The 19,674-nt window shown below is 38.2% G+C and overlaps 1 protein-coding gene across 1 annotated transcript in view; it reads left to right on the plus strand.

Annotated features, from left to right (window-relative positions):
- dnah5l (dynein, axonemal, heavy chain 5 like) overlaps positions 1-19,674 on the plus strand; it is a 367,508-nt gene that overhangs the window by 99,001 nt on the left and 248,833 nt on the right. The window contains exons 20-27 of the mRNA XM_072575753.1: positions 5,670-5,809; positions 6,174-6,325; positions 6,909-7,116; positions 7,866-7,953; positions 11,127-11,250; positions 13,985-14,163; positions 19,217-19,309; positions 19,459-19,662. Of these exons, the coding sequence (XP_072431854.1) occupies positions 5,670-5,809; positions 6,174-6,325; positions 6,909-7,116; positions 7,866-7,953; positions 11,127-11,250; positions 13,985-14,163; positions 19,217-19,309; positions 19,459-19,662 (1,188 nt within the window). The remainder of the gene's footprint in view (positions 1-5,669; positions 5,810-6,173; positions 6,326-6,908; positions 7,117-7,865; positions 7,954-11,126; positions 11,251-13,984; positions 14,164-19,216; positions 19,310-19,458; positions 19,663-19,674) is intronic.

Consider the following 19,674-nt stretch of genomic DNA (forward strand, 5'->3'; position numbering starts at 1 on the left):
CAAAGACACTTGGGGTTCAGGTGCATTGATATTTAAAATGTCACAAACAGAAGCAGAAAATAATAAGGAAAGCTAATGGAATACTGACCTTTATATCTAATGGACTGAAGTACAATGGTGCAGAAGTTATGCTGCTGTTACACATAACTCTTTTTATATCTAACTTGGAGTACTGTGAGCAGATCTGGACACCACACCTTTGGAAGGATATATTGGCCTTGGACGGAGTACAATGTAGATTTAGAAGAATGACACATGGACTTCAAGACTTATGTATTGAGGAAAGATTATATGGATCATAAGGAAGTGATGGCCCAGTGGTATTATTGCTTGACTATTAATCCAGAGATCAGGGTAATGTTCTGGGGACTTTGGTTTAAATCCTGCTGTGGCAGATGGCAGATAACAGATTTGAATTTAATAGATATCTAGGATTGGGAGTTTAATGATGACCATGAAGCCATTATCGATTGTCAGAAAAACCCATCTGGTTCACTAATCTCTTTCAGGGAATGAAACTGCTGTCCTTACCTAGTCTAGCCTACATCTCCAGATCTACAGCTGAGTGTTTGATACTTAACTGCCCAGTTGGTAATTAAGGATGGGCAATAAATGCTGGTCTAGTCAGTGACACCCAATAACTGCCCAGTTGTTAATTAGGGATCGGCAATAAATTCTGGCCTGGTCAGTGACACCCAAATCCCTAATTTAAAAAAAAGAATCTCTTTGGAATTTAGAAAGTTCTGATGATCTGATTGAAGTCTTCAACATCCTAACAGGAAGAGACAGGGTAAATAAATATCAACTATTTCCACTTGTTGGGGATGCTAGAACTAGGGAGCATAGTCTGAGAATGAGGGCCAGAGTATTAAGGAGAAATGTTAGGAAGCACTTGTACACACAAAAGGAGGTAGATGTTTTGAACTCTCTTCCATCAACGCTGGATCAGTTGTTAATTTTAAATCTAAGATCGATAATGTTTTGTTAAGCAAAATTATTAAGGGATATGGGCCAAAGGCAGGTTTATAGAGTCAGGCCACAGATGAAGCATGATGTTATTGGATTTTGGAACAGATTCAAGGGGCTGAATGGTTTACTCTTTTTCCTATATTCCATATGTTCCTAAAAGTATGTCTATCTTGCAAAGAACATTCAAGATCTTATAAATATCAATCAAATCACCCATCACTCTTCTGAACTGTAGTGAAAACAAGCTATGGCTGTCTAAGTTTTCTTCAAAAAAACCCACTAATTCCAGATATCAACTTAGTAAACCTCCTTTGAACTGTCTCACATTTTCATCCTTCCTGCAATAAGGACACAGCATTTGATACATCACCAATGCCCTGTAAACTGAAGCATAACTTCCTCACTTGTATGTTTAACTCCTCTAATGAAGTGATAAAGGCTATCATTCCATTAGCTTTCCTGTTTACTTGCTGTACATGCATTTTAACTTCTATAGCTCATGCAATAGAATCCCTTGGACCCTCTTCACATTGGAATTAGGCAGTCATTCTCCATTTAATACTTTGCTTTTTTATTCTTCCAGTCAAAGTGTACAACTTCATATTTTCCCATTCCATCAGCCAGGTTTGGCCACTTAGAACAATAGAATCCCAATAGTGTGGAAATAGGCCATTTGACTCATGTCCACACCAACACTCCAAAGAACATCCCACCCAGATGCACACCCCTTACCCTTATCCCTGTAACCCAACATTTCCCATGGCTAATCCAACTAATTTACAAATCCCTGGACACAATGGGTGATTTAGTATAGCTAATTAATCTAATCTGCACATTTTTGGATTGTGAGAGGAAACTGGAGCACCCAGAGGAAACCCATGCAGTCACAGGGAGAATATGCAAACTCCACACAGCCAGTTGCCCGAAGCTGGAATTGAATCCGGGTCCCTGGCACTGTGAGGCAGCAGTGCTAACACACTGAGCCATCATGCTGCCCCCACTCATTTAACCCATCTATATTGATCTATGCTCTTTTATGTCATCTTTACAATGCAACTTTGATCTAGAAATTTAGACATCATACCTTCAATCCCCTTCTTTAAATCATAACTAGAAATTGTAAAAAGTTTAAAGCCCAACGCAGACCCTTACCAGACCACACTTGTCAAGTCCTCCCAATTTGTAAAGCTTCCATTTATGCAAACTCTCTGTTTTCTGCAAGTCAATCAGATATTTATGCTCATACATTTCCCCTCAATACCCATGACTCTTACTTTGTACAATAACCTTTTATGTGGAACCTTGCCAAATACCTTCTGGAAGTCCAAGTACACCACACTAATGGGCTCCCCTTTATTAATAGTACATGATACTTCTTCAAAGAATTGATCAGGTGACTGTGATTTCTCTTTCAAAAAATCATGTTTATTCTACCCAATTTTCTTGAGTTTTTCCAAGTGCTGAGTTATAACTGCCTCAATGTCGATTCTACCAACTTCCCTACAATAGACAGCAAGCTAATTGACCTACAGTTTCTTGTTTTCTGTCTCCTTCCTGTCAGGAATAGAGAGTTTTTAAAAAAGTATTTTTCAATTTAATGGAACCTCTCTAAAATTGAAAGAAGTTTGGAAAATTAACACCAATGCATCTGCTATTGTCCCTGAGCAGAAGTACTGCCCACTTTTATATTGGCTCCATACTGCATCTTGAAAAACAAGATTCTGTCCATTGAGTGCTTATTAAAGTAGACAATAGGCTTTTAACTCAATTTGACTTGCCTTCACTGCAAAACCTGATCTGCCATACTGTGAAAGTTAAGTCATCGTTCAATTGCTTCAACTCACATATTAATTTAGAATGTGTGTGATTTAGCATTACATTCAAAATGTTTGCATGTCACATTTTCCTGCGTTTTGCTCTCTATATACGTTGTCAGAAAAAGAATACAACTGGAGAACCACTTTCATACTTCTGTGTTCTCATTTGTGTGGAAGGGACAGCTGTACTGTTTATTTTAGTTTGATTTTATTTTTGTGCTTAAGGTTCTTGGTGTCTGCTTGACCCTTCTCTTTTGGTTCGATTTTATTTACTTTCTGAGTCCTGGTAAAACAGCATTCTGCAACACCTTCAGCACTTAGTTTCTCAGACAATCTAACTGACTAGAGGGTGCAATTTACTCTTAGCTAAATAGCTAGACAAGGAAAAATGGCCTGGGATGATATAGGGACAGATGCCTAATGTATTCCAGTTGTTTGAGTGGAGACAATGTTTATCTGTGGTAAGCCTGTAATTGGACCTGTTAAGGAACCAATCAATCAGTCGACCTTCAGAGCCTTTACCTGCCTTATGTGTTTGGGAGTTTAGTGGCAGGTCAGGGGTGACAGCCATCCTATAAAAGCAAAATATTGGGGATGCTGGAAATCTGAAATAAAAACAGAAAAACCTGAGAATATCAGCAGGCCATGGCGTCATTTCTGGAAAGAGAAACAGAGTTAATGTTCCTAGTCCGATGTGACTTCTTCAGATCTGAAAGGGACTGTAAATGAGACCATACATATAGAAGCAGAAGTAGGCCTTTCAGCCCATCGAGTCTGTTACACCATTCAACGAGCTCATGTTTGATCTGATAATCCTCAATTCCAATTTTTTTGTCTTTTCCCCATAAAAAAAATCTATCTCAGCCTTGAATGTACTTAAGGCTCCAATCTCCACACCCCTCTTCAGCAAAGAATTCAATGATTCAAAACACTGAGAGAAGAAATTTCTCCTCACCTAAATGATTTTTATGCTGCTGACAGAAGGGGAGAAAGAGTGGGTGTAAGAGATAGTAAGTATGCTCAGAATAAAAGACAAAGGGAATGCTAAGAGTGATACAGGGAAACAGTGATGTAAAATAGGTGTGAAAGAAAAAAATGGGTCCTCTACTGAGTGCAAAATCACAAGTCATGGCAGGGGATGGATGTTGTAATCAAATTAGATGACAGTAGCCATGCTTTGAAGTTGTTGAACCCAACGTTGAGTTTTCAAGTCTGTAAGTTACCTAAGTGGAAAATGAGGTTTTGTTCCTTGAGCTTGCACTGATCTTGGTTAGAACGCTGCAGCAAACCTAAAACAGAAATGTTAGCATGTGAGTAAGATGGCTTATTGAAATGGCAAGGAACTGGAAGGTCATGGTAATTCTTACAGGCAAAGTGGAGCCATCCAGTCTGTGTTTGACTCTTGAGAAAGGTGAGAAAATATTGAAAAGGCATATAAATAGAGAGTTGGAGTATTGGTGACATTGTCATTTAAGACTTAAATGAAAAACCAGAGAACTTTCTTCTTGATGTTGACTCTTCGATTTTTTTCTCATTCTCTTTGTGTTTCCCAGCTTTCCTGCTGTAGCTCATGTTGCACAAGGGAAGGGAATATTTACCTCAAAGTGTGGACCCAGTTCTAAAATCTTAATGAGTACAAGGGATATACCACAGAAATAAGCATTTACAAAAAATTCCTTTTCCAATTGTTCATGAACAGGACACAGAAATCTCAAAGAAATGGAAGTCAAAGAGTGTTGTATTAGGTGAAACCTGAGATATTTTGTTCTGTCAAACAGCCCATTATGATATGATTAATTGTTCTTCAAAATGGCATAATTGCAGTTGAATGTATTGGTTCCAATTCATGCTATGGTGGCTGATGATTGCAAGTTAATACAATTTCAATTAAAAACTGCAACAAATTGTCCAATTCTGGATACTGCAAAAAAGCTCAGAACCCATTTTTAATTGAAATTAAGTTCAGAGATTTTGTCTTGATGATTCACATGGAAATATTTAAACAAGTTCATGATAAATCTTAATCCTTATACTGGATTTGGGTTGTGCATGTATTACAATAAGTTAAGATTAAATATCTTGAAATTTTGAAAAAACAAAACTGAATTTAGATTTCAGCTACTTAATTTTGCTAAAATTATTCACAGTAGTTACTGTTCAAACATTCAATTTTGTATTATATATTTCTATATGCATGTGTGCAGGCATTTGTGTGCCATATTGTTTACACAATTTACATAAAATACATGTACACACATTAACTCCAGTATGATTGCCTTAGTGCCTAAATATTTTGCAATTCAGTTGTTATGGACTAGCATACTACAAAATATGCATTAAAATATATACACGTTTCTCATTTCCTGAAGAAAGTAGTAATAAGTGGCTGATTGTACGCCTCTGAAGAAGCATGAAATATTTTTCTACATTGAGGGTGCTATTTCAATGCAGGTGCTATTCTAAAGTGCTTCTTCTGGGACATATCACTGGAGGAATCTAGTTAGCCCACTCTTTTATATCTCTGAATGGTTGGTTATGTAGTAGCATATTTGCAGTTTGGGAGGAAATTTGATGCTCACTGGTGATCAAGGACTTATGCATACACATAAATGCTTGTGTTATATGTGCAAAAGTCTTAAAAGAAATAAAAATACCAAAGAACCACTGACAGCAGTATGGAACAGTTGCTTAATTAATACAACTAATCATGAAATACTGATATTGATAACATTAAACATGTCTTGCCAGTCCCAATAAGATATACTTGCATTGTTTAGTTTAATAACATGTATCATTAGTGAATAATATATTTCACTCATTTCACTTTTGTTGAGTTGTGTATACAATGAAATTGACACTATTTATTCCATTGTATTGAAATAGGAAATCCTTGTGAATTTTGATCCAGCTGTGTTCGAAGTTCTTATAGAAGCAAAGTACTTGTACAAGATGGGACTTGATGTGCCTGAAGCAGCTTTCAACCTCTGCTTAAAAGAAACCAGAATTAAAAATCATTACTTAAGGTCAGTATTCCTTTTACTTTCAAAGCCGATGTTTCAAACTTTTCACTGTATTTATATTGAATATATGTGTCGATAAATGATTCAAATTCAAATTCAAAGTCAGAAAGCAAAAAGCAGTAAACTAACTGGTTAGAGCCATAATTCATGATCAAGTACAATTGCTAAATTTGAGGAGATATCTGGATGAATGCTTTGATAAAATAGACCAAAGTTCAACTGCAGATTCTGGCCATTGGGAAGTTATAATGAATGTATAGTGAATCAAATGGTGACTTCCACTCGCCCTAACTGTTGCATTCTGTTTGGAATTTGTTCTTTAAACATAGTTTATGGTTAACTAGATAATCTTTTTGTTTATGTGCAGCCTTCAGGAACTTTTAAGTAACTACCAAAATGTGGCGACCACTATCCCATCTATCATCCAACCAATGATGAAGCCTTTTATTGGTCAAGTGGATGAAGCTTTCATTCCTGGACTGACTATGTTATCTTGGACCTCTTTAAACATTGAAAGATGTATGAATCCACATTCTTAATGGGGTTACAAAAGGAATCAAGCAACTTAAATTGAATTATTATTCCTTTCTACTTCCAGTCTCCATTTTTTCCTCTTGTTTTCGTAGGATTCAATATTATGTATGATTTGCCATCTTGAGTAACATAAATGACTGTTTCCCAAATGTTTGAAAATTGTATTCTAAATATTAAGATATTTAGTTTATAGATTATGGAAATAAAGTTTATGGATCATGAGTGGAGTTTTCCAGCAGCATTTCAGGTCCTATTTCACAGTTGGTTGATGCTATGACCTATAAATTTGGCATCCAAGCCATCTTTCCACTGGCTGCTGGAAACCACTCTCAGGTTTTTTTGGTCAAGCTTTGTGTTTCCATTACTTGTTTTTAGAGATTTTAAGTGAGACTTTTAATAGGCAAGAAGTCTTTATGCTAATAAGAAGCCTTCAAAATCCTGAAATGTCCGATTTTCAGACAAACAAAACATGGGGAAAACCATTTGTAATTTGTAAATTCAGTAGTTCAAATATGTAGTTTAAAGTATGATGTTTATTAAATTTTTGTTCAATTTTTTTCCACTTTAGTCATAGAAAATGTGTATGACTTGCTGGCTGAATTAAAACATATAGTGAAGCAGGTATCTGACACCTTGGAGTGCAGGATTGAGAGAGTTCTACATGAAATGAGTCTTACTGCCTTGGTGGACCTCCCTGAAGATGACCTTGTGGAACCACAAGTTTTTCGAGAGATGACTGAGAATATTGTTGCCTCGGCTGGACAAGCTTTATCTATGTATGTTTTCTTCAGATAATATTGAGCAAAACTCTGGGAGACATACATGTATGAATTCTGACAAGGGATGAAATTGGATCACTATGTGATTAATTTGATTCCCCCTGTCCCACCCCCCCATTTTTACATTTCTGTAGGCAGATATTAAGTAGGTTGAGGAGAGATTCATGTTTGTTTTGAAATAAAGCACATTTTTATCTGTTCCCTCCCCTTTTTTTAAGAGGTGTGGACTCCAGCTGGATTTCAGCTCCATTGAGGATTGTTATCCCTCACTAACTTGTTTAAATTGCCATTCTTATAACAGCTAACACAATAATGTCAGTTAGTTACTTTATAATGTGGTCTGGGGCATTGCTGAATCTAATTCTCACCAACGTTTATGGGCTTTCAAATTGGCTTCGTAATCCAGATCACAAACTGTGACCAGTTTACCTTTCCTTGTTCCAAAGCTGCTGAGACCAGTTGTACCACTTTGACAGCCATTTGGATAACCCAGGACAGCCAGAAAATTAATTTTGTACTTTCTAAAATATAAGTTTCTGTTAAACAGCACCTTTGACAAGTGAATAGGTGGGGCAGGAGGATCAATTACTTTTATTCACTAAACTATATGTACAAATAACTGTTGTTTATTAACTACAGAAAATATTAAAAATAGTCCCTGTTATATTTAGTGTAACATTTCATATGGTTTAAGAAATGTATATTTCTTGTTTGCATTGAAACAAATACTGACTCTATGTATGCAGACAGAGTCAACAGCTGGAGCGTTCTATGTATCAGCTAATGGATGGATTGACACAAAAACTCAAACCAGAAGAACAAGCCAATTTTCAGGTAATTTGTGTTGACTGATTCCAACATTACTGCTTTGTACTTTTCAGCTAGATGTTTATAAAATCATGAGGACATGGATAGTGTGAATAGCCAGGGTCTTTTCCCTCGGGTGGGGGAATCCAAAACTAAAAGGTATAGGTCTAAGGCAAGAGGGGAAGGATTTAAAAAGGACCTAAAAGGTACCTTTTTCATCTAGAGAGTGGCGCATGCACTGTCAGAGGAAGTGGTGGAAGTGGGTACAATTTCAACATTTGAAAGACATTTGGATGGGTATACATATAGGAAAGGTACATGAATAGGATGGGTTTAGAGGGATGCTGGAAAATGGGACTGGATCAGATTAGAAAGTCTGGTTGGTCCAAAGGGTTTGTTTCATGCTGTATAACTCTATGACGTAGGTTTCTAAAGGCTGGGGTTTTGTCGGGGGGGAATGTTTGTTGGGGTAATTTTTAAAGAATTAGCTACAGAGATAGTGAATATATACTGACAGTACATAGAGTCATAGAGATGTACAGCATGGAAACAAACCCTTCCATGCCAACCAGGTATCCCAACACAATTTAGTCCCACCTGCCAGCACCCGGCACATATCCTTCCAAACCCTTCCTATTCACATACCCAACCAAATGCCTTTTAAATGTTGCAATTGTACCAGCCTCCTCCACTTCTTCTGGCAGCTCATTCCATTCACGTACCACCCTCTGCATGAAAAGGTTGCCCCTTTGGTCCCTTTTACATCTTTCCCCTCTCACCCTAAACCTATGCCCTCTAGTTTCTGGACTCCCCCACCTCAGGGAAAAGACTTTGTCTATTTAACCTATCCATGCCCCTCATAATTTTGTAAACCTCTATAAGGTCACCCTTCAGCCTCCGATGCTCCAGGGAAAACAGCCCCAGCTTGTTCAACCTCTCCCCATAGCTCAAATCCTCCAACCCTGGCAACATCTTTGTAAATCTTTTCTGAAACCTTTCAAGTTTCACAACATCCCTCCGATAGGAAGGAGAACAGAATTGCACGCAATATTCCAACCGTGGCCTAACCAATGTCCTGTACAGCCGCAACATGACCTCCCAACTCCTGTACTCAATACTCTGAACAATAAAAGAAAGCACACCAAATTCATTCTTCACTATCCTATCTACCTGCTACGCCACTTTCAAGGAGCTATGAACCTGCACTCCAAGGTCTCTTTGTTCAGCAACATTCTCTAGGACCTTATCATAAAATATATAAGTCCTGCTAAGATTTGCTTTCCCAAAATGCAGCACCTCACCTTCATCTGAATTAAACTCCATCTGCCACTTCTCGGCCCATTGGCCCATCTGATCAAGATCCTATTGTAATCTGAGGCCACCTTCTTCGCTATCCACAACACCTCCAATTTTGATGTCATCTGCAAACTTACTAACTATACGTCTTATACTTGCATCCAAGTCATTTATGTAAATGACAAAAAGTAGAGGACCCAGCACCAATCCTTGTGGCACTCCACTGATCACAGGCCTCCAGTCTGAAAAACAAGCCTCCATCTCCACCCTCTGTTTTCTACCTTTGAGCCAGTTCTATATCCAAATGGCTAGTTCTCCATGTATTCCATGAGATCTAACCTTGCTAATCAGTCTCCCATGGGGAACCTTGTTGAATGCTTTACTGAAGTCCGTATAGATCACATCTACCGCTCTGCCCTCATCAATCCTCTTTGTTACTTCTTCAAAAAACTCAATCAAGTTTGTGAGACATGATTTCCCATGCACAAAGTCATGTTGACTATCCCTAATCAGTCCTAGCCTTTCCAAATACATGTACATCCTGTCCCTCAGGATTCCCTCCAACAATTTGCTCACCACCGAGGTCAGGCTCAGTGGTCTATAGTTCCCTGGCTTGTCCTTATTACCCTTATTAAACAGTGGCATCACGTTAGCCAACCTCCAGTCTTCCGACACCTGACCTGTGCCTATCGATGATACAGATATCTCAGCAAGAGGCCCAGAAATCACTTCTCCAGCTTCCCACAGAGGTATCGGGTACACTTGATCATGTCCTGGGGATTTATCCACCGTTATGCGTTTCAAGACATCCAACGTTTCCTTCTCTGTAATATGGAGGTTTTGCAAGGTGTCACCATCTATTTTGCTACGTTCTATATCTTCCATATCCTTAATCTTCCAAGAATGCTTAGATTCTGGAAAAGTCTAGAGGACCAGAAAATTACCTATGTACATCATTATTCAAAAGGGAGGGAGACAAAAATACAGATTAGTATCGACTAATTAGCTTAACATGTGCCATTGGGCAGATGTTAGAGTCTATTATGAAGGATGTAATAAGAGAGCATTTAGAAAGACATAATCTAATCAAGCAGAGTAAATGTGGCTTCTTGAAGGGGAAGTCACAACTAGCAAATTCATTACAGTTGTTTAAGGGGGTAACAAATAGGACAGATAAAACAAAGCAAGCGGTTGTAATATGTTTGAATTTACAAAAAGCATTCACTTGGATACTGCACATTAGACTTCTTAGTAAGACCCCATGGTGTTGGATGTGGTATATTATGAATGGAAGATTGGGTAATGAGTAGAAGATAGGGAATTGAGATAAAGGTTGTGAAAAATTGACTTGTTTTTCTTTACACAACACAGAAGTAACCTTATCCATAAATTAATCCTGACAGACTTTAGTCAACCTGGTGAGAATTTTAGCTTCAACAATTTCTGCAGCGAACCATCAAAAAAATTGTGCTTTCTGTGTTTTCATTAACCTGTTATTGTGATCATTTTTGAATGTTGTATTTACTAAACTTTTGATATGGAATTGAAAGTGGACTTCTTTTGTTAGATCATGATGACCAAATTTTTAGAAAAATGTAAAGTACCATCTGGCATGAGGGACTGTACGAATTATGAATGGTGGTATGAGGGGTGACCTGACTTTAAATGGGGGCTTGTTCCATCCACACCATAGCAGGTATGTCCACACTGTCAGATGGACCAATGGGAGGAGAGTGCAATGTATACATGTAAAGCCAAAGTTCAAAAATGGGGTCGCAACTGTCTTGACTACAAGTAACTTGGGGTGTGTGACAACTGCCTCAACTAAGGGACAGTAAATTCAGGTCAGATTGGTTACCATAGCTCAAGTTCTCCATTCTACTTATGTATTGGTTTTTGCGCAGGATACATATGCGTGTTTGCATCCTGATGCAAAACAAAAAACTCGCTGTCAAGAATGCTTACCCTGCAGCTACTATAACCTGATGGGACATATTTGTCAAAAGAACACTGATGCTTTGGTGAAATGTAAGTGTTGTCAATTCACTGCGAACTATACACAGTGTAAATTTTCATGTTGTAAAGCTCATTTTTATTTGACATATCTCTATATCTTGCATAACCAATTGTAGGACTGATTTTGCATTTCACTGTGTTAGTAAGATTGTTACACTTCAGACAAACTATTTCATTTTCCACATATATCAAGGGCTAAATTTTTGTTTGTGGAACTGAACCAACCGTTGAGGCAATAGAAGTTCAGGAGGTCACACTTGCTGGTAGTGTGTCCCAGATAGTGATGTTCAAGGAGGTGACCATAATTAAGTGGTCACCTTTGGAAGATTCTCCATAGCCAATATTAACAGGGTGGTGAACTGTCAATGTCCAATGTAGCAAAATCACTGAGTCAGTCCTCCTGAGAACAAGCGTGAGTTTGGCATTTACTTTTCACTCAACTTTGGGTTTCAAAGCCTGTGTAAGATTTAGCTCACTTAATTAACTTAATATACTCTTCTCTGTGCACATTATTTCCAGGAGGCACACTGATTGAGGCACATGGTATTCATTGCAAACTAACTTTAGGATTATTGGGAAATTTATTAAGGTGCAAGCAAATTGGACAGTTTCTTGTTGTTCTGTCAGGGATCTTGCCATTCAAAGCTAGCAAGATACCCATGTTACTTCTTTTCAATCACCCTGGAGACATAAGATGTAGGAGCAGAGGAAGGCCATTCATCAGCCCATCGAGTCTGCTCCACCATTCAATGAGATCGTGGCAAATCTGGTAATCCCCAACACCACTTTCCTGCCTTTTCCATATAACCCTTGATTTTGTTTTGGATTAAAAGTCTGTTATACAACCTTGAATATACTTAATGACCCAGCCTCAACAGCCCTCTGCATTAAAGAATTCCACAGATTCACAACCCTCTGAGCCAAGAAATGCCTCTTCATCTCGACTGTAAATGTGCAACCTCTTGGCTTAGTCTCTTCCATAAGGGAAGACAATCTTTCTGCATCTACTCTGTCAAGTTCCCTAAGAATCTTGTGGGTCAGTAAGGTTTCCTTTCATTCTTCTAAACATCATTGAGTAGAGGCCTAAAGTATGCAACCTCTCCTCTTAATACATACCGTCCATACCCAGGGTCAGTCTAGTGAACCTTCTCAGGACTGCCTCCAATACTGGTATATCTATCCTTAGATAAGGGGCCCAAAATTGTTCACTGTATACCAGCTCCGATCTAACTAGTGCCTTCTACATGCCTTTATACCCTATTTCCTTTGAAATAGCTTAACATATGAGGAATGTTTGAGGATTCTGGGTCTGTACTCGATGAAGTTTAGAAGGATGAGTGGGGATCTAATTGAAACTTACAGAATACTGAACAGCCTGGACAGTGTAGATGTTGGGAAGATATTTCCATTGGTAGGAGAGACTAGGACCCAAGGTAAGAGTAAAGGGAAGACCTTTTAGAACAGAGATAAGGAGAAACTTCTTCAGCCAGAGAGTGGTGAATCTATGGATTTCATTGCCATAAAATGTTGTGGAGGCCAGCTCGTTGAGTATATTTAAGACTGAGACAGATAGGCTCTTGATTGAAAAGGGAATCAAGGGTTATGGAGACAAAGTGGAAGAATGGGATTGAGAAACTTATCGGCAATGATTGAATGGTGGAGCAAACTCAATGAGCTGAATGGCCTAATTTTAATGGGCTGAATGACTCCTATGTCTTATGGTCTTATAAAGGCGAACATTCCCTTTGCCTTCCTTAATACTCCTTGAACTTAGCATCTTTTTTTGTGGATGGGAACTAAGTGTTGTTTAGGTGGCATCCTGGGGTGGACGTCACAGAGAGAGTGGGCAGCAATGTCAAAAGCAAGGGCAAATTTTAGCTCTCAACAACCATCCCCTACCCAGGTCTTATCCCTTAATTATGCAAAGATTAGTGCAGATTGATGAACCATGGCTGTGCTGTCACACTAACACCCTGCCTGCAAGGATTAAACATTGAGTCGGTTGACTCTTTTCCTGGTGGAAATGAAATAATTTCAGCTCCGGTAGGAATAGACCCATAAACAATCATTACTTGAGCAGTTAAGGGCCTGATTTGGCATCATTGCTGTTTTAAATGTGTGAGCCCTGATTTTTAAACAGTAACCCCATATGAAATAATGTTCAGCAAAACAACACATGGAGAAAGATGCTTTGATTCTGGAGACTGCCACTAGCAGTCCTTCACCTGAAGAGTTTCCTTTACTTCCATGATACACCGGATAAGAACAAACCAGGTATAAATCAACAAAGTTGCTCTGTGTGCTTATTTAAAAATATTTGAGCAACATTTAGATACTGAGGCATAAAATGGATGTGAGCAATCCAACAAACGTGTGTAGGATTATGTCTGGTAGAAGTGGACATTAGGCCTCTTGTGCCAATTCAGCAAGCACTCTTTGTTGTAGACCTGGTGCACAGCAGAGCAAAATCAGCAATCAAAATCAAACAAAAACTGCAGTTGTTGAAGATCTGAAATGAAAACAGAAACTGCAGGTTTGGCAGCAGTTGTAGACAGAATGCAAAGTGAACACTTTGTGTCCAGTGTTCTAATGAAGAATCACCAGGCTTGAAACGTTAACTCTGTATCCCTCTTCACAGATGTTGCCAGAGCCACTGAGTTTCTCCAGCAGTATCTGTATTTGTTTAAAACCAGCTGCCATGTTGTTTCAATCTTTTGATTTCTTGAGTGACACTTTATCAATGCAGGTACCAAGTTATCCTTGGACGCTATCAAGCGGCATTTACAGGTTACCAGCTCTAAGTATGAGGCAGCAAAATCATTTCCAGGTGGAGGTGTGGAGGCAACAAAAGCTCCATTTTTCAAGTCTGAAATTGTGTTGGCAATTCCAAATGTTGTGATGCGACCAAGTTTGGAGGAAATTCAGGTTGGTATTTAATGCAGAATATTAAATTTGCTGATAAATTCTAATATATATACACATAACCTTTCTGACATAACTATGGTGTAACACTATATTTACTTCAATCAAATGATATACATGCTGGAGATAATTGTCTGTCTCTTATTGCTATCACATGTTAAAAAGGCAAAAATAGCACAAAGATATACAAACCATTTGTATAATTCACAGCAATCAGAATAGTGCACTTTTGATGTGCATTACATTGTGTTTGGATTGAACTGCTGAATATCTTATTTATTTCAGGGTAATGCAGAGATGCTTATTCTAACTATTATTTTTGTTATTATTTTTTCTATTTTATACCAAATATTTAAGTATCTGTAATAAGGTATTTTGTACCTAAGATGACACCATAAGTAGTGATAATGCTAACTTGTCACGTCATTCTCGAGTGCATGTGACAATAAAGCTAATTCAATTCAATTCTAAATTCAAACAATTTACATGACGTAAAACAACTTTACAAAACTTTTAATGTACATATCGACATAGCTAAAAGCAACATGACTAGTTTCTTTCCAGAATTTTCTCTTTGAGAGTCAGAAATCCATCACTTTACTCACTAGCTCTACCTGCAGACTAAAGCAATCAAGCAGGGTATAAAGATATATGATCTGATAAGTTTAGCCAAAAATTGCATGTTATGTGCCAAAATTATGAAACTTAAATGATATTAATAAATTATTCTAACTTGGTTGTTGAAATTCACCAAGTTATCTGAACTCCAAGATGTTATATGGTCTCGGGGAACACTCCAGCTTGTGTGTTATCCTGTATAATAGGAAAATGTTTTTAGATTAACATTTTATTATGATTAATGTATGGATGGACTGAATAGTGCAGTAGATTAGCCATTCTCCCCTTGCCCTCTGGATCCTAAGTTTGAAGCCTCCATTTCAGTTATTGGCAACCTCCTTTTTGAATTAGCAGATAATATCTCAGCCTGGATCCTCATGAACATGACTCAAAATATAAAGATTTATTACAAATTAGACTAAATTGTTTATTTTCCTTGTTCTTAAAATACTTTGAATTGCAAATGAAGAGCAGCTACACTCGTTGGGATTCTAAATTCTGGGTAATTTTTTAATTTTAGTAATAACTTGGTGATTTTAATAAATCAATATTAAATTAATTTATGAAACTTCACTATAATTTTATTTTGAAATAATATTTTTGTTTAAATTGTTGACAGAATAACATCAATACAGTGTCAGCTGTAGATCATTTTTCCTGCTTTGTCCTGGATGGTGTCATACCTCTTAAGTTTTCAAATGTTAAAGATTTTCCTTATGAATGTCTTAAAACAAAATCTGCTTTTCCTCACCATCAATTGTTTGAGAAAGCTTGATTTTTAAAACATTAAAATTTATCATGGTTATATTATAATTTTGTCTTCATCATGCACCTTGAGCAAGACAATCCTGACTGAGTGCTGCATTATTGCTGATGCCATCTGCCATTTGAGATATTAACTGAGGACCTATGTGCTGTCTGAGGTAGTTGGAAAAGATCCTGTACATTATTTTAACGAAGAGTAGGATCGTTATTCCTACAATCCTGGCCAAATGTATCCTCCAAACATCACAAAATCATCTACCCATTATTACATAGCTGTCTGTGGGAATTTCCTGTATGCAATTTTGCTGTCACATTTCTTTTATATAAGGCCATGGCTCAGAAAGGGCTAATGTTGGAGACTGTGCTAAGCTCTACCTGAGCTGATAATGCAATATTGTCCTGAGTGAGGAAAGAGGAGTCTAGAGATTCTGTTGGTGATGGATATGTCATCAAAGTCTCCTGATAGTCTTAGTTATTATGTCTAATTAACCAATATAACTTGAACTGCTAAGTAAAAACTGAAAGAATTGTAGGTGCTGGAAATCAGAAGCAAAACAGAATTTGGTGGAAAAGCTCAACAGGAGAAAGTGAGGACTGCAGATGCTGGAGATCAGAGCTGAAAATGTGTTGCTGGAAAAGCGCAGCAGGTCAGGCAGCATCCAAGTGACCTGCTGCGCTTTTCCAGCAACACATTTTCAGCTCGGAAAAGCTCAACAGGTCTGGCAGCATCTGTGGAGAGAAATCAGAGTTCACAGTGACCTTTCCTCAAAACAGTGTTCATCCACAGATGCTGACAGACCTGCTGAGCTTTTCCAGCAATTTCTATTTTTGTTTGTAACTTAATTACTAGCTTGCAATAATCAACTGGTTAAGACAATGCCTCTTTTTGTTAAAACTCACTAATAATTTATCCTTGCAGCCATTGTTAACCAAAATGTCTTATACTTAGTATAGAAAGGAGGATTCCTCTGGAAATTACATTTTAGTTTGATTTTCGTAAGTTTCCTTTGAAAGTTTTTTTTTGTTCCAGTGCCCCACTGGGAGATGTTTAAATCACTTATTGGTTTATTTTTAAAAGACTACAAAGAAAATTGGTATCAGGATTCAACCTCAACTATTAGTTTTACAATATATAGAACAGTTTGAACATTATAACAGTTACTACATGCATTATAAAGTGCCTGGGACATCCTGTAGAAATGAAAGGTGTTTTAAATCAAAGTCTTTCTGATATAAATTTTAAAAATGTTCATCCACTAACAAGGCCAATAGTAATTATTGCGGCCTTACAGCACCAAGGATCTGGGTTCAATTCCACCCTCGTGTAACTGTCTGTGTGGAGTTTGATCATGCTCCCCGTGTCTGCGTGTGTTTCCTCACAAAGATGTGCATGTTAGGTGGATCGACCATGTTAAATCTTCCATAGTGTCCAAAGATATGCAGGCTGGCTGCACTGGCCATGGGATATGCAGAGTTACAGAGATGGGGTGGGTCTGGGTAGAATGCTCTTCAGGGGATCAGTTGGTACGAGATGGACTGAATGGCCAACTTCTACATTGTCGGGATTCTATAAAACTTCCAACAAGTATGTAAATTAGCTTGTTGAGCTGGAAGGTTCCTGAGCTACAACTCTTCTCAAAAATCGCTTCCAGCAAGTTATTTGAAAAGACAGGAGAATATGTATCTGATTCTTGTTGTGCTCAATTTGGCACTTCTGAAGATTGATTTTGGATACCAAAAGCAGAAGGAAAATCCTATACCACTGCCTTGTTATCATTTGCTCTAATAAATGTAAAATACAATGTCTATTTAAGACTAGCAAGCCAAGAAACAAAAGACATAATGGGGCTGAATATTAATTTGTTACCGCCTACCTAATCTTTTCCTATATGTAAAGTTCTGAGGAATTTGTACACAAGCCAACCAACTAAGCAGTCCTGGCTGCAGCCGCTTCATGCTTAGTGACTCTTCATATACAAATCCAGACTCACTATTAGATTCTAAGGTAGGTGCAGTGTTTGCATCTGAGCCAGAGACTGCAACTATAGCACCAAGGGATGTTGTTTCTCCTGAGACTCTTGTTCTCATGCCCTTCCTCCTGGGACTGCAATGGCTGACCAGTCAATTGCTGTCGACTATCTCATGGTATCTCTAACACTTGAGGAAAGGGTAGGACATGAGAGTAGGGAAGAAAGCCAGAATTAATCCTCCTGCACTTTGGATTTCATGGAATCTCAAGGGTGAGAGTTCACAAGGCAGCACCTTACCATCATCCTAGGTGGTCTCAGCAGCACCAGGTGCCACCAGTTTAGTTGCATTAGCATCAATAATCTGATGAGCCCCTTCTTCTAGAGCACGGAGGTGGCACATGCAAACTGGTTCTCAGAATGTTAGTGACTGTGTTCCACTGTGGTTCAGTAATAGGTTTTCTCTATATGAACAGTTGTAGGTTTGTAGAGGGCCTGTTGAGGTGTATGAGTGAGTTAAATGATTGGTGAGGTATAATATGAGGATGTACAGGGACAGCTCTAAGTTTCAGGAAGTTCTTGAATAAAATGAAACCATGTAGATCCATGCTGGACAAACTCAGCAAACTCAGTTTTGACGTGAAGCATTCTCTGTTTTAATGTCAGTGTGATCTGCTAAATGAGTGATGAAGAGGTGGTGAGCTGGATTGGGAGTCTTGGGAGAGAGCTGAAAAATGGGTTGCTGGAAAAGCGCAGCAGGTCAGGCAGCCTCCAAGGAGCAGGAGAATCGATGTTTCGGGCATAAGCCCTTCTTCAGGAAAGACTATGCCTGAAACGTCGATTCTCCTGCTCCTTGGATGCTGCCTGACGTGCTGCGCTTTTCCAGCAACACAATTTTCAGCTCTGATCTCCAGCATCTGCAGTCCTCACTTTCTCCCAGTATTGGGAGGGAGGGTTGGTTTCCTAGTTATGAAATGAAATCTGCTGTGCAGACATATTCACACACCTTGATCAACCGAGTAAGGCTTAAAACCTTTCCGGGCACAACTACTCTCTAATCCTGAGGAGAAAGTCTGGCTTTTGACCATCCTTGCCACATGCCACCAAGTGAAGGCTAAAACTTGATGGCATCCTGTTTGCCAGCAAAAAAAAAGACCCTCTTCTTGATCTCTATCCCTCTGACTACTCTGTCCAAACACCAAGCAGAGAGACCTTTGTTTTGTCTGTTGTGCCTTCCTCCTTTTCCCTCAGTGTACAATATGATTATCCATCAGTTAACTGTGGCTTCCTGAAACTTTCCTTTGATATGGACTGTGGGTTTAAAAAGAGAGAGCTGTGTAGAGGACTGGGGTTCTTCACAATATTGCTTACCTGTTATGGTGTGTCAAGGTGCTAGCAATGTGATGCAAACCAGGAATCACTTGTGGCTAAAGCAGCAGTCAGGGACATAAAGTGAATGCACAAATTTTACTTGGTGCCCAAGTTATTTCCAGCTGGTATTGGCAGGTTGTGAATAGCAGGTCTCACTTCCACAAAATTGGCACAAACAAATATTGAATCCTGTGAATTAGATCATGGTGTTCCACAGGTTAGTAATGTACATCAAATATATCAAATTAAAGATATTGTTAACTAACCTTGTACTATATTATCTACAATAAATTACAAATCTTTATTCTGTTCTCAATTCATATTTTCTTCTGCAGTCTGTTCTAAATAAAGCAGTGACCACAATTCTGTCCATGTCGAAAGATATTCCTCTTTGGTCCTTTGCCTACATTCATCTGAAACAACAACAGGTATCCAATAAATTCCACTGTAGTTTGGCATTTCACTACAGTTTTTAAAAGCATTGCTTTCTCTTTGAAGTGGATTGCTTAATTATGTAATATTTGTGTTAAACTTCCATGTCCTAACTTGTTATTTGTTTCTATATGGCAATATGTAGATTGAGTACAATGCTGCTCGAGAACTGGGTGATGATAATATACTTGGTAAGCAGGTCATGCTAAAATCCCTTGATAAACAAATCAGTGAACACAAGGACATCACTAAGGTTGTGATTCAGCTCAGTTCCATTGTTTCTTCATTGAAGACTGATGGAGTCGAGATTCTTGACAGTTTCTCTCATTTCGCTCACTTATGGAATCAGGTGAACTTGTAT

Source organism: Chiloscyllium punctatum, chromosome 8 (assembly GCF_047496795.1).
Source record: "Chiloscyllium punctatum isolate Juve2018m chromosome 8, sChiPun1.3, whole genome shotgun sequence".
In the NCBI taxonomy this organism is placed as follows: Eukaryota; Metazoa; Chordata; class Chondrichthyes; order Orectolobiformes; family Hemiscylliidae; genus Chiloscyllium; species Chiloscyllium punctatum.